Genomic DNA, 15,581 nt, shown 5'->3' on the forward strand with positions numbered 1-15,581 from the left:
GCTTATACCTTGGCTTAAACATTGTTGGTTTTACAGGTGCCTCACAGGACTCACACTTCTATTACCCTCACAGTAAAGTGGTGATACTGATATGACTGGTTTAAAATATTATCACAGATAAAGTGGGTACAAGATTACTATTTGTATTGATATGTGTAGGGTTGTGCACGGTGGCGCCGCACACAACCCTATCTGAAAATAGCTATTAATATTAAGATTACTATTGGTGTCAACCATGCCCTACAGTGAGGGATGGCCAATCTGTGGCTCTCTTTCGAAGTCCACGGACTACACTTCCCATGAGCCCCTGGGTAGTGTAGTCCGAGGACATCTGGCAATCAAAGGTTTGGTCACCTCTGCACTACAGCTCTATCAGCACATCATCAAGATTAATATATGAATGAAGATTGAAATTAAGCAAGCAAGAGAGAGGCTTATCTATCCACATGAATATTAGTGACTCCCGATACTAATAGTAACAAGCAACAGATCTCCCAGCGATCTACAGCACAAAATATTAATTAGTATCCTATATTAATGATATTTACATCTAACTTCAAGGAGTATGGGGACCTGTCGCGCATGCGCAATATCAGAAAGCAACCCCCCCCCCCCGTCCGAGGCGGAGGAGAATAACGCACGCGCGCCTAAGCGGTTCTTCGAGCCAAAGCGGGAACAATCTGCGCAAGCGTGCTGACGGCTGAGTGAGTCTGTTGCCATCCCCGCCCCCACCCGCTGGCCTATCCTCGCGCACGCGCAGTCTTTGAACGAGTCCCCTTCCCCCGGGCGTTCGTCCCTCCTTAAAAAAAAAAAACCAGCCCAGCGACGGGCCTTCCAACCCTCCTGCCAGCGCATGCGCATTGGAGCGCGCAAGGGGGCGTGTCGCGGGCGGTGCGCAGGCGCAGCGGCGCCCCTGGGCAGCGGCCGCGGCAGTCGTCGTCAGTCGGTCGGAGCCGCCGCCTCGCTCGGGAGCTGCGCGCTCCTCTTCGCCCGCCTCAGCCGCCTCACGGAGCCCGCGCGGGAGCGATGGTGGATTACCACACCGCCGGCCAAGCAACGTATCAGTACGGGGGCAACGGGCCCGGCATCGGCGACTACATGGCGCAAGAGGACGACTGGGACCGCGACCTCCTCCTCGACCCCGCCTGGGAGAAGCAGCAGCGCAAGGTGGGCGCGCCTCTGGGCATGGGCAGAGCGCCGCCGTCCCGGTCAGGAGCCCAGGCACTCCCCGCTCTCGGATTCCCCGCCCCAGTTTCATTGGAGGGGGGGGGATGGGGCTGGTCTTCCTTGCGGGGAAGTTGCAAGGGTGGCAGCAATTGCTTTAGGTGGGGAGCCCTCGCCTGCCTTGCAGGGCTCGCGTAAGCCCTCGCCTGCTCTCCCTTCAGATTCTCCTCCTCTGAATTGCGACTTTGGACAGTACTGGCCTGCCCTGCAGGGTCGTCGTGTGGGTTGCAACTGGAGAATGAAAAAGAACGTGTCGGGGGTTGCGGGAGGGGCATGAAGGGAACTCAGGGATGGGGCAGCTGTGAGGTGTGGGGCGCCCCAAGTGGGCATCTGTTGGGCCTTTTCTGCTCGCTGTTCCATTGATTCCCTTCCCAGCTTCTCAGCCTCCAAGTCCCCCGCAGGAATCCCTTCTCCCTTGTGAAAGGGGTGGGGGTGGGTCATCTTGATTTGCCAGGTCAAAAGCTGTAGGTTGGGGTTGGTGTGTGTGTTTCCAATTAACGCAGGATTAAACCCCATTATTTTTGTTTTCAGCACAGTCTTTGGCAATTTGCACAGTGGCTCGGATAAAATGGAAGAAAGTTTGGGGTTTTTTGAAAGTGCCCTGGGGTGTGCAGAGGGAAGGCCTGTGGTTTGAATTATGAGCCCACCTTGGACAGGTGGAAAGTTACACACGCGTGTGTGGGGGGGGAAGGGGGGAAGGGGGTCCTTGTGTGGGGGGGGATCTCTTCCACTTGAGGAGCAGCTATGGAGGAGGGAGAAATGAGGCTTACCCAAAACAAGTATTGTGCTAGGTGGTGTATACTTAGTTTTTCAAAAGCAAAAAGCTTCCAAGGCCTTTGGGACAGCCTTGTTGTGGGTCTTTGGTGCCTCACCCCCCAATCCAGAGTAATGTCCACTGCCTCATTCTTTAGCCAGTGGGCTTTGGCCTCCTGCCTGAGGAAACCAGCTGTGACTCAACAGAGTTGCCTCTGAAAGGAATCTTTTCAGGGGCTGCAGTGCCTGCTACTGGCCTGTGGCCTTAGAGACTTCCGAGCAAGTGGGGCTGTCCTGTAGTGGGTACGGGGGGGGGGGCAGAATTGAGGTTAGTCCCATGAGGTCCCTTCCAACTCTATGATTCTAGGGGTATTGTTAAGGTTTGGGGGCCAGTGTGGAGAAAGTAGGTTTGGCAGGGGGCCACCACACCTAGGTGGCACGAGAACTTAGCCAGGGGTGTGGGGAGTGTATGTGTGTCACCAGTTTGGCCAGAGCAGGGTGGGGGTTGTGTGGGATGGAAGAGCCAGGAGGGTTGAGGAAGGGTGTGTTTGGGAAGAGCATGCCAGTTTAGGGAGGAGGCAGTGAGAGGGCCAGGTAAGGCTGGGGGGATGTTTGTGAGGAGGTTTGGGGAGACCTAAGGGATTGGGGGAGTTTCCAGGAGAGGGCTATGAAATATCAAGGAGCCCATCTGGAGCAAAGACTTCTGACCCAAAGGTGAAAGGGCAAGATCCACAGGGTGGGAATTGTGTACTGTGTGTGGCCTGCAGTGGAACAGATACAGCAGGGGTATGTGGGAAGGGAAATCAGTGCAGGAGGGTGGAAATCAGTGGGATTCCTGTGGGGAGGGAAGTTGTGTGGCATTTCTGAGACTCCCCATTGGTGAGCTAAACATGGCGAGGGTGAGCTGACCTTACTGTGGCTGCCACCCCCTTTTTGTAGGCCTCCTGCTAGAAAGCTAGGAGGAGGAAGAAGGGGGGGGTCAGGGCAGGTGTGGAACCATGGAGCGGAGGCAGCGGCTGGGCAGGGAAGGGCTGGGTGGGGCAGCCCCTCCTGCCAGCCATTGCTCCTGGCATTCCCCCTGGACTGATTCATTTTGCCCGGGACGGGGGGGGGGGAGGGGGGGAGTAGGAACTCAATAGAGAAGCGACTGCTCTCCCCTGCCTCAGGGAACCATTTTAAAATTGCAGACAGCTCACTGTAGATATATCCCCCCTCCCCCCATGAGAGAGGCATGGACACATAATCAATTGCTTTGTGGGTGACTGTTCCTTTGGGGAAACACCCCCACCCCTTTCTTTAGCTGTCTGAGACACCGGGAAGTTTGCGAGTCATTTCTTGCCCACTTTGTGTGCCTGGCTTCCCTTTCAAAGTGCCACAATTCTCCCTTTAGGATGAACTTTGTGGAATGTTGCCTGCAGCATCTCTTGCAAAAGGTTTTGCTGGATTGAATTTGGGGTCTCCCCTTCTAAAGTAGTGTTCTTGTTCTTGCTGTAACGGAAGCCTGTTTCCTTGCACGGGCTTCAGCAGACATGTGTTCAGAAGCTCTCCTGGCCGACAAAGGCGGCGGCAGCAGCAGAAAAGCCACATCCCTGAGGTCAGCTGTCACGTCCAGTATGGCTGATGACTATTGTTCTCTGTCTCCCGCTGGGCTGCCAGGGCTTTCTGCCTCCGGTCTCTGCGGCCTGCAATGTGGAAATATTTGTTTGGGGCAGGCGGGATTCTTGAGCCAGTGTGTGCTGTTCCTGTAGCAAAGCTCCCAGTATGCCTACTCTTAAAAGGCATGTGTGCATGCTCATGGGTCTGCCAGCATGCTGGCAGGGGCTCATGGGTATTGTAGTCCATGGACATCTGGAGGGCTGCAGTTTGACTACCCCTGGTCTAGTTGGTGGGGAAGGTTGCAGAACTGACCAAACAAACAAGTTTGGAGGACTTCTCCAGGCGCCTTACATTTCTCAGATCTCAAACACGTGTCCAGACTCTTTGTAAATAGCTTTTTAAATTGTTTCCACGACTGGCCACAGTAGCTAAGAAGCTGAGTAGTCAACCGGCATGGTGGAAGTCTTGTTTCCCTCGAGGTGACCTGCAAGAAGCTGGTTTTAGCCTCTCACTCTGACCTTTGCAGTGAGGAGCTAGCAATTCTGATTTCTGTGGGGGCTGGATCCCGTGGGTCTGTTTCGTTGGTAGAGGCCCCTTCCCCAAAGTGGGAGGCTGAGCTCTTGAACTGGTGGAAGGCAAATTTGGGGGAACGGATCCCCCAAACCTGGGTCCTTTCGTTGCAGGGTGCAAGGGCAGAAACAGCCATATAAGCCATATTTATATGGGGATACGCCAGGGAAGGTCTGAAGGATCATTGTCCATGGGGTCGTGACTGGTCGGACACGACTTCGCACCTAACAACAACATGCCAGGGAAAGAGCTGTCTTTGAATTGATCCATACCAGCCTTGTAGAGGCAGTCTCCTATTTCTGACAGCTCATTTTGTTGGTGTCCTCTTACAGCTTCCATGCCCATATTAACCGATTCTTCAACATGCACTTGCTTTCCTCTTTTGCCTTTCCCAATTTCCCTTGTCCTGAAAGACTTGGCTTACCAATTTAATGCTGGCACCCTCTGGAATGTGGAGTTGTTCCCAGTATCCCAGGTTATGCCACTTAGGGATCCTTAACCCTGGTGGTATCCCTAGAGGAACGTGGTTGACATTCATTTGGGACTTTATTTGTAGGGTGAGAAGCGAGTTCGAGGTGGCCATCTGCTGTTTTGCTTAATTGCCTTACGGGCATATGTTCCTTCAGATCACGGTCCAAACAGTGACTTGCCTGTCAATTGAGTGTCTAAACCAACACTGAGCATTTACATTCCTGCAGCCCCCCCCCCCCCCAAAAAAAAAGGGGAAAAAAAGGTCTGGGCGTGAAATCAACCCTGATATTTTTGCTGCTGAGCGAGCCAGGGCCCAGCTAATGACTTTCCCATATTTCTGGCCTTCTGGGAGGAACACCGGTGTCTCTTTTCCAAATGACGGTTCCTGAACATTTCCGGGGGAGTTGTGGGGGGTGAAGCTTCTGAAAACCCCAACTGGTAGTGCAGTGCTGCCTACTACACCTGGTTTGGGGGCTCCTGATCCACCGTGTTGCCGTGACGTGGCACTGCAGCGATTTTTATTGGAGAGCTCAGTTTATGAGTGCATGGCTCCCACGCCTCAGCAGACTCCCCTGGCAGTGCCCGGGTGTGTTGCACAGAGCATGCCTTCCCTTCTCCAACGGCCTTTCTGTCCTGTTCTGTGTGTCTCCTCTCTCCCCCCCCCCCCCATTTTCTGCAGTCCATAGAATTGAATGCTCAAAGTGCTTTGGCATATTTGAATGTGGGTCAGCGAAAGGCTAAGCTAAGGAACCGTGTCGCCCTGTGCTCCCTCCGCGGTCTGTGACAGTGCAGCGTTTATTGAATGATTCTGCTTGGTGCCCTAAATGGTTCCCCCGAGGGGGGGGGAGTGAGCACAGTGTCCTCCGTAGTCTGGGGTAGATTGAAGGGAAAGGGGTGAAGCTGGCTGAGTTGCCAACTATGGGTTGGGAAATACCTGGAGATTTGGGAGGGGGTGTTACCTGGGGGTGGTGGGATTTGGGGAAGGGCCTCCCTCCTGGGCTCTCCTTTCCTCCCCCACTTCCTCACTATAGTCTAACATCTGCTGGCGACAGCTTGACCTAAGTAATCAAAGTGATGCTGCAGTGTTAAATTGTGGTTTTGTATCGTTTCAACCAGGCTTCATCACGTGAACCATTGTTTTGCTGTGCTTCTAGACTTTGTAAACCGCCGTAGAAAGGGTAGCCGAGAGGAGAGGTATATAAATCATGAAATAAATGTGTAATCCCCCCCCCCCCGGAAGTCCCCCTTCCAAAGCAGCCATTTCCACTTGGGGGGCTGGACTTGGTTTTCTGCAGATCGCTTGTAATAGTGGGAGGTCTCCAGCTTGGCAGCATTTGGGACTTGAGCGGGGCTGTTTATTATGTTTCTAATTTGGGCCCTTGCTGTGTGAGGAGAAATGGGGTCTGCAGATAGTCCAAATAGGATGTTTGTGTGGTGAGGGAGGAATGCGGATTCCATTCTAAACAGTTTTCACTCCCATGAAAAAGCTTTGTGTGTCGGAGGAAGTGTTCCACCGAGTGGAAGTTATCCATGATGACATTGAATGGCCGGAGATTTTGCATACGGTGACGTGGGCTCTGAGATTTAAATGGAGGGTGAAAGTCCTGATAAGTCCTCCCCTTGATCAAAGTGTACATTCCTATCTCCACCGAACTCAGAGCTGTTCCAGGGTGTGAGTGTGTGTGTTTCCGTTAATGTGTGTTTTTTCTTTGCATGGGGCCAACAAACGTTTGGCTGTCTTCTGACAGCCGGGTTTGCCCAGGATTCTGAGCGCGCCCGCATGGCATGCTGGGGGCAGTTTCCGACTAGGCAGGCTTAGATTTGAATCCTCACCCAGCCCCTAGTTTGCAAAGTGGAGGAAATAAAGATGTGTCCTTCTGCCTATCCTGGATTAGGACTAACTGGTTTGCAGTGGAAAGTAGGCACGTATTCTTTTGAGGGGTCAATGTGACATTGGGCACAATTGGGACTGAGGCGTTATAATCCCCTGTGATTCAGGAGGGTGTGCCCCCCCCCCCCCAAGGTCGAGGAAGGGAGGCCCTGCATCCCGCTCTGGCTCTGCACGTCACGTTCCAGTGCCAATATTTGAACAGCGGGGTGACATTTGTGTGGCCTGCAGCTTTCGGCTGCGCACAGCTTGGGGTGGGGGCGGAGCATCTTAATGCTCGTAATGACTCAGGTGCAACAGGCTTAGGTGGATCTTCTCGGGGTGTATCTAATCATTGCTGACATACCCGGGCACCGTCTTAAACGGTTGGGTGACGGCCTGCAGGCCTGGCGATCCCAAGCCGCTTTGTGAGGTGTGCAGGCATCTGTCAAATCCCGAGCGTTTCTGTTAAAAGTTTTGCAGAGAGCAACTTGAAAAACAGAAACCGCAGCCATCTGGCTTTTGCATATCTTGCTGTGTTTGAATGAAGCAGCTAGAGGTAAGGGCCAGGGTCTGAGTGTCCCAGGTCCAATTCCTTGCCTTGCCCTGGACGCTTGCCAGGTGACCTTGGGCCAGTCAAGCGCTTTCTGCCTACCCTACCTGGTTGTTGTGAGGATAAAACGGACCTTCATCCCCTCCTTCGAGTGCGCCGAATGTCCCAGTGTTAACATTTTACCTGGAAAAATGTCATATGGGAGGATTAGGTGGTGGTGGTGGGTGTTTGTGTTGGTTTTATTAAGTTATGATTGCGGTTTTTAACATTGCATTTTATATCAGCTGTTAGTGGGTTGGTTGAACCAGGAGCGGCAGCCAACAAACCAATCAATAAGTTAATTAATTAATTATGAAAAGGAAGGCTGTAAGTTAACCTAGCTCCCCATTGGTGGGAACGATGGGTTAAAAATGAAGCTAAACCAGTTATTTTGGCTAAGGGCCTTCAAAAGTGGGTTGTTTTGAAATGGCAACAGTGTTTCTTGCCCTGTTTTCCTTCCTTGGCTGGAGAAACTTGGCAAAATATCCTCCCCCCCCCCTCCGTGCCAGAACTGTAACAGTTGCAGAGTTCTGAACCAGGGCCCAGTTGATAGGGAGAGTTCCAACACTTGCCGTTTTCAGCCCGGCTGGACACTTGGCTTGCAGGGTGGCTGGCCTCAGTTTTCTTGCAAGAGGGAGGACCTTGATGGGGGTCTCCATGGGGGGTGCGGAGTCTGGCTTTGGCCAGCTTGGGATCAAGCAGATTCTTGCTGCTTGGCCAGTTATTTGTTTGAGGGGGAGGGCAGTGTTTGACCTTTCCCTGGTTCCCCCTCTCCTTTCTCTCTTAAGCCTAGCACCCTTCTTGTGTCTCCATAGTTAAGAGACCCTAAAATACTTTAAAGGGGGGACCCATAAAATCAGTTTAACTAAGTTGCTAGTCTCTGGCAATATTGTGGCTTGCGAAAGCACTATCTTCACATGTTAGAAGTGGGCACACAACCGACATGGAGAAACACTGTGTCAGCCTGGGGCTTAAACAGTTGGGACAGGCTCTCTGGGCGTGCGGTTGTGTGAGTAGGCGGGCTGCATGATGTTGCCACTCACTCTCTAGCCACAGCTGAGTGACCACTGACACATTGGTGCCCCCAAATTTCTGTGTGTTACTCAGAGCGCCTCCTTGGCATGCAGGTTCCTAGTCCAATCCGTGGCATCTCCAGTTAAGGGCTCTAGTAGCATGTGGTGTGGAGACCCAAAGACCCTGCCTGAGACCCTGGAGAGCTGCCGTCAGTCAGAACAGGGACTGATGACCTTGGTGGACCAATAGTGTGCCATGTGGTAGGCCAAGGAACAAGGCTAATGGCAGTAAGTTGAGCTTGCAAGGCCATCTAGTTCAGTATTCCAGCAGACCTTGTCAGGAAAAAGTCTTCCTTGACACCCCTCAGTCAACAGCAGGTGACTCGAGCTGAGCCGGGGACCTTCTACTGACATAGTCAGTGGCCCCCTCATGAGCTGTGCACCCTCTCCTGGTAACAACTGAAGCTGGAGTGTTGGCTGCTCTGGCTTAACGTTCTCTCTTCTCTCTGGTAGCAGCTCTGCAAGGTAGAGGAAGTTACATCTTAACACCTGTTGCCTGAGATCCTTTAAGTGGAGATACTGATCTCTTGGGTCAGTCACAGTTCTCTCAGAGCTCTCCTACCTCACAGGGCATTTGTTATGGGGAGAGGAAGGAAAGGTGACTATAAGCCACGGAGACTCCTTTGGGTAGTGAAAAGCAGGCTATAAAAACAACTTTCTTCTCTAGTCTTTGAACTCTTTGCATGCAGAGGATTGAGTCCCATCATGCAAATTACTGTTGCACCCATGTAAGCCTCTTCCCACTAGTTCTGCTCACCAAGGGAGCTGTGCTGGCAATGCCTCCAGAGCAGGGGTCTCCAGCACGTTTCAGCTTATGGGTGCCTTTGGAATTCTGACTATAATGGGGTTGCTTTGGAAAGTAGCACCAATCATAAAATGGCTGCTGTAGGAGGTGGAGGCACACATGGAAAGCCCAAGCATGCAGGAGAAGAGGGCAAAACTGGAAATACACTGGGAGAAAGGAATGACAGAGAATAAGTGGCCATTGAAATAACGTTACTTTGATCTGCACATTCAGTCAGATCTCCCTCGATCAGTCGGAAGCCCAGCTGGGCAACGACACCATCTTGCTTCAGCCACTTTTCAAAAGCACTTGGTTGGTGCCAGGAAAGGTGTCGGTGAGCACAATGGTGCCCATGGGCACCATGTTGGGAACCCAGGCACTAGAACGTGGGGCTGCCAGCATGGGGTTCATGGGAACTGTAGTCTGTGAACATCTGGAGAGCCACAGTTTGGCCACACCCACTTTAGGGGCTTCATACTTTTCTCCTGAATCTTGCAGGAATGGTAGGGGCTTTGGGTTGTTCATGCTTGGCAAAGGGCTACAGGAGTCCTCTGGACCAGGTTTTGTCTCCTGTCTGCATACCCTGCAGATTCTTTCTTGGCTTTTATCCAGTGTTTTTTTTTGGGGGGGGGGGGGTAGAAAGAGAAGGAGTTTGCCTTGGCATGCTGGCTCTGCAGGGCTTCAACAGCAGGCAGGAAATCCTTGCTTGGAAATCCTGCGTTTTCCCTTCTCAAATAGTTGCAAAGAAGCTGCCACTGCAGAGAACCCAGCTATGCCTTACACAGATCTCCCCCCCCCCCCCAAGTCTGGAAGCACTGGATAAAAACACGAATGAGCATCGTGAACAAAGCGCGGAAAGTAAATTTGCAGAACACTAGCCTCTTAGAAAAGCACAGCAACCTTTTCCATCTGTACCTCCCCTCCACACTTCTCCCAGGCAGAGGCTGTAAATCCTACCACGTTCGCTTAGGGGAATCCGCATCCAAGTTTCTGGCAGCCGGGAAGCTGCAGCCAAGCATTGCATGAAAAGGTTCTTCTTTTGCCTGAGCGTGTTTGAAGGGCAGGCGGATGAATCATTCCCCCCTATTAGCTCGCCTGTGTAACAAATCATGATTTAAATTTCATTTGACTGGAGCAAGGCCAGGGAAGCGAAGACGTCCCCTGGTGGAGGCGGGATCTGTGTTCACACTTTTGGGGGGTGCCAAGCCACGGTTGGTGCCAGCTTGGAACGGTTCTCTGGCTTGTATGGTTGTAGAGGATTATCATGAATCCTGCTAAACAGGTTGGAAGCTGCCTGCTTCCCTCTACCCTTCCTCTTGCTCTCTTCCCCCCTCTCTTTTTGCTCTATGCTGCCAACCACATTAGAACATTGTCCTGATTAAAATTGAGGAGTGTATGTGCAGAATTTCTGATGAAAGGGATAAAAATGGGCGCTCAGTCTTGGAAGAACTTGAACTTGCGTAAAAGAACGGCTTTGGCTGGAGCTGGGAATTTACCATCTTGGGAATTCCAGGAAATATTGTTGGCGCAAACGTTTTACTAACCTGCCTGCCCAAACATGCCCGTGCTACTTGTGTGCCCTTCACATGTTGCCGCCTTGCTGGGGGAGCAACTTTTTGCCAGTTTCCTTGTATGCTGTGGCTCCCCAAAATGGTGCCCTAGTGCCCATTGACAGCTTTCCCGGTGCTCACCGAGTGTTTTTAGAAAGTGGTTGTCATTGTGGGGGGCTTATTGCAAAGCAGGGCTTCTGATCGGTCATTGAAGTGTTGAGCACCTGTGCTTTGGTAGGTGTGGACCAGGGGTAGTCAAACTGCGGCCCTCCAGATGTCCATGGACTACAATTCCCAGGAGCCCCCTGCCAGCGAATGCTGGCAGGGGGCTCCTGGGAATTGTAGTCCATGGACATCTGGAGGGCCGCAGTTTGACCACCCCTGGTGTGGACCTTTGTGGCCAAAGATCAGCTGGCAGGAGCTGTGCTATGGTTGACTCCGCCTCCTGCGAGAGCCCGTCTGTCAGCCATTTTGGGGCTGTGCTTGCCACGCTGTTTCGAAATTCTGAAGGTGGCCAACATCTCAGGCAGCTCATGAAACCCAAAATGGCAGTGAAGTCTGCCAACTAATCTTTTAAACAAGCCAGCATTATTTGCTAGTCTAAACGGTTCCTTTCTTAAGAGATGACACATCCAGGCTTTCTTCCGTGCCCTTCTCTGCCCAGTTGCCTGGACGAGCCACACACTGACTTTTTTCTGAACCGCTTCCACCCCGAGGTTTGGGCAACAGCATAAGAACAAACCAACAGTCCCCCTAGCCCAGCCTCCCATCTCACACTGTGCTCAGCCAGCTCCTCTGAAGGACTAGCAGACATCCCCTGATGTTGCCCCCTGGCACTGGGATTCAGAGGTGGACTGCCTCTGAACATGGAGGTTTGTCTCCTGAATCTGCTGCCCATCAGCTTCATTGGATGCCCTCAAGTTCTAGTCTTCTGGGAGAGGGAGATAAAAACCAGGAAGTGTCAGGGGAGATCCATCACAGCCTTCTGGAACGGACGTGGTGCTGTGTGGCTCGAGGCCTTGATTTTTCTGGAGGTCTCCACAACGTTTCACTCTGTGTCTCCACCTCCGTGCGGTGAGCACTTGCTTAGGGCGGGTGGAGTCTTTGCTGAATTGTTGTGGAAAGGAGATGCAGGCGCTACTGCCAGAGTTAGAAGATGCATTTCCTGCTTCAGAGCTTTGCCGCTTTCCCATATAAGGAGACAGCCGTGAAACCTCTGCTCATGAGGCAGGTAGAGCAGCTCCTTTCTGCACAAAGATTGGATTCTTCTTTCCGTTCTTGAATGCTCCCTCTGTTCCGGGAGCCCTTTGATTCTTTGCGAGTTCTTGTCTCCTGTTTGTCTGCTCTCATTCAGGTGTCCTGTCGCAGCCCAAAGAAAACCGGATCTTAAAACTGAGTTGGGAAAAGCGGATGGATGCCAGCGAACCAGATAGAGCTGATCAGCTTACCTTTCTCCTTGTTGGGCCTAAAAAAACAGAAAAACCCTCTGTTCTTTTAATGCTATCTAGACTGACAGTTCAGTTTTCATTTTCTTTTCTTTTTAAGGCAGCCCTTTTACAAAAGGGACACAGAGGTGGACTTTGGCCCCATTGCTCAAGCCAAGAGCTCCGGCACCCCTGAGAGGCCTGTAGAATGAGGAAGTAAAGTCCAGGACTAGCTTTCTATTGCGTATTTGGCCAGTTCACCTTACTTCATTTATAATCCACCTTTGCCCTCAATGGGGGACCTAAATCAGTTTACATTATTCTCCTCTCCATTTTGTCCTTCATACCAGCCCTGCAAGGGGGGCTAGGGTTGTGTGTGTGACTAGCCCAAAGTCACCGAGCAGGCTTTCACTGTAGGGTGGGGTTTGAGCTCTGCCCTCCTGGATCCCAGCCTGAGGCTGTCACCACTACACAACTGCTTCCTCTCAGTTTAAGGACGCTTTTCTCCTGAAGTAATTAGGAAGAAGAGCGCGTCTGTGTTCTGTCGATTGGCAGTCACTCCCCCACGGGCTCTGGCAGGGAAGGGTCTTTCCCAATGCCTGCCACGCACCTGAGGGTGGGAAATCTCTTCAGCAAGCCTCCAGCTATGATTATTTGGAGCTGCCTGTTCTCTTTGGTGCCCCCTGGCTTGGCATTTTCTCCCCTGGCTGCAGTGGCTATCTGGGATCTCTGGAACTACAAGCTGCTTGAAGCATGCCTTGGAATTGGCAGCCCTGTGTTAGCAGGCCCTCCCCTCCCCTCATATTGTAGCTTTACTCCGCATGTGGGCTCTTTGTTTATCTCCATTCCCACCAGCTTATTTTGTGGTGCTGGTTCAGGCAAAGGCACAGGGCCACGATGTTCATTTTAGGTGCTGAAAAGGGCAGGACGCACAGTTGCCATTTTTAGTGGCACTTATACATTGGAGAGAAGACACTGCTAAAGTCCATGTCTTGCCACATTCAAGGAGCAGCGTCTAACTCGCTTCCAGACTCTTTGTAGCTCTCCTTATTCCTGGGGACGTTTCAGAGGTGAGGACTAGGGGAAATCAAGCAGATGTTACCATTTGTTTCATCCGGCTTCCTTGGTTGAGGCTTGAAGGAAAGCGAAATATAAACTCTCTGAGCTTCCTCTTTTCTTAAACAAGGCATTTTCCTGCATTCCCAGGGCTAGTTTGGAGTGGTGAAACATGGACAGCCTTGTTGTTAATTATGAATCTTCTTTCACAATAATGCAGTGTGACTTTCCCCCGGAAATTTAAGATCCGTGGGCTTGATTGTTGGCAGTGTAAAAAAAAAAAGGATTTTGCATCCTACATGTTAGTTGTAAGATGTGTTTTCAGGGAAAGGCAGAAGAAAAATTATAAATGCTGTCTGTGTAATAGGAGAAAAGAGCAAGCGTCCAGTAGCACTTTCAAGACCAACAAAATGTGTTTTGGGAGTCCTCACTGCTCACCTCAGATAGGGCTAGGAATTAATCAGCTCATGCAAATACTTTCCCGGGAGCCGTGATTCAGTGTGCAAATACTGCAAAACCAATACATTGTTTCCCAAAAACTGCCACTCTTTTAAAAAAAATTCTAGTCCTTGTAATTGCAGAAGTTTCCATGCCGGGTCCCCTGCCTTGGACTTCTTGCCCCCTTCCCTAAGTTTAGCAGTAGAATAAGCCACATTGAGTGAGAGGTCATTCTCTGGGGGGGGGGGGGAACGATTGCAGCTGACACATGATGCTATAGGGCAGGGGTAGTCAAACTGCGGCCCTCCAGATGTCCATGGACTACAATTCCCATGAGCCCCTGCCAACATTTGCCATAGGAATTGTAGTCCATGGACATCTGGAGAGCCGCAGTTTGACTATCCCTGCCAAACTGGCTCTCCAGATGTCCCTGGACTGCAATTCCCATGAGTCCCTGCCAGCTTGATGCTGCCAGGGGCTCATGGGAATTGTAGTCCATGGACATCTGGAGAGCCACAGTTTGTCCACCCGAGCCATAGGGTTTTCAAGGTAGGCTGTGGTGGTTTGCCGCTGCATGCCTCTGCATAGCAACCCTGTTATTCCTTGGTGGTCCCTCATCCTATTAGTGACGGAGGCAGACCCTGCTTACCTCCTGAGATCTGACCAGACCAGGTTAGCCTGGGCCAAACGGGCTTAGCCACTGCCTGCCTCTGCAAAGTGGCCCAGGACTTCCATAACGATCTCTCATGCAAATAGTGACCAGGGCCAGACTTGCTTCATTTCCAGGCTGGGCTAGCCATGCACCCTTACGTAACTGAGTTTACAGAATTAATCTTTCCTTAGCTGCACAACTTGCCTCACCTTGGCACAAATTCTGATGTTTTTTTTAGCAGAGTACAGTAGGGCCTGTATACGCAGGTCCTTCCTGTTATTGTTCCCCATCCCCCCTACTCCCTGTAGGAGGACCCCCAGATATCACCAGAGCTCTTGCTGCATGGCTTGCACATAATGGCAAATGGTCTCCGATTGCTGAGTGCAAAACCCACTTGCCCTCCTGTTTGAGAGCATGCATGCTCCTGTCTCTTCAACAGAAGGCGCACCAGCAACAGTTGAAGTAATGGCACAGAATTCACTCAGAGGATGTTGAATGCTTACACCCCTCCCGCCCCCTTTAGCTTCAGCCAATGTATTTCCCGGTCAATTCACGGCTGCTGTGGACCATTGCAAAAATATGGTCACTTAACTGACCTGACTGGCCCAGGGTAGCCAATTTCATGAGATCTTGGAAGATAAGTAGGGTTGACCCTGGTCAGTACCTGGTCGCACTTCCATTTATACATTGAGCACTCTTGTCAAACGCTGCACAGCTGGGTGTGCCCACATGCAGCGTGGCAGCTGGACCACTTTCCTAGCTTGGCCACGCCATACATCAGTGGCCTCTGGTTCCTTCCGTACCAGCCTCTCTTCTTAGCATGCTTCTGAGCTGTGTTCTCAGGCACCACGCTTGGCCACCAAGTAAACAGACAGCTTCATTCTGCTGCCATTTCTGCCAGATTTGGCTCTCTGCTTTGTCTCTGCTGCCCCCCCCTCCCCCTGGCCGAGTTCTTCTGTTCTTCGCTTTTGTGAGGAAATGCCAAGACACTGAAGGCTTATCTGCTAAAACTTTCATAGCTAGATGTATAATTCAAAGCAGGGTTTCAGCACAGCTCTGTAACCTAAATCCAGGTTTCCTTTTTTTCCCTTTCCCTCCTGCCCAGGAGTTTGTTTTTGCTCCTGCTTGATACAGTTTCTTTGCCTCTTCCCTCTACCCCCCTCCCCAGAAGATTACCTTTATAGTTTCCCATGATGTAACTCTGCAAATATTGTTTAAATTTATATTTAGATCTCTCGATCTGTGGCTCGGGGAGGAAGGGGGGGTGGAATGCTCTCTGGGGAAGAACACGAGCATTTGAAAAATGTGCCACACACGCATCTCTCCTCTTGCTAGCCAGCTGTGGCTGCTTCCTTATCTGAAAGCACCCTGCATTTGGGGCAGCTACAGACCCCCAAAGTAAGCCCCGGTTGAAAGGAGGGCCATCAACTCTTCCCTTGGAATCTTCCATAATCAAGCCAGCCTCACTAATTTTGTAACATGTCCGGAATCCTGTCTGTGGCCTTTCTGGCACAGGAGGCAAGGTCAGGCT

General features: G+C 51.5%; 1 protein-coding gene across 4 annotated transcripts in view; it reads left to right on the forward strand.

Annotated features, from left to right (window-relative positions):
* Positions 1-908: 908 nt before the first annotated feature.
* The window catches only part of ACTN4 (actinin alpha 4), a 99,314-nt gene continuing 84,641 nt past the window's right edge, over positions 909-15,581 (forward strand). For 2 of the 4 annotated variants that reach the window (XM_077318553.1, XM_077318554.1), the window contains exon 1: positions 909-1,167. In XM_077318553.1, the coding sequence (XP_077174668.1) occupies positions 1,027-1,167 (141 nt within the window). In that variant the 5' untranslated portion in view covers positions 909-1,026. The remainder of the gene's footprint in view (positions 1,168-15,581) is intronic. The other 2 variants (XM_077318555.1, XM_077318556.1) reach the window with 1 other exon arrangement.

Source organism: Paroedura picta, unplaced genomic scaffold (genome assembly GCF_049243985.1).
Source record: "Paroedura picta isolate Pp20150507F unplaced genomic scaffold, Ppicta_v3.0 Ppicta_v3_sca21, whole genome shotgun sequence".
NCBI lineage: Eukaryota > Metazoa > Chordata > Lepidosauria > Squamata > Gekkonidae > Paroedura > Paroedura picta.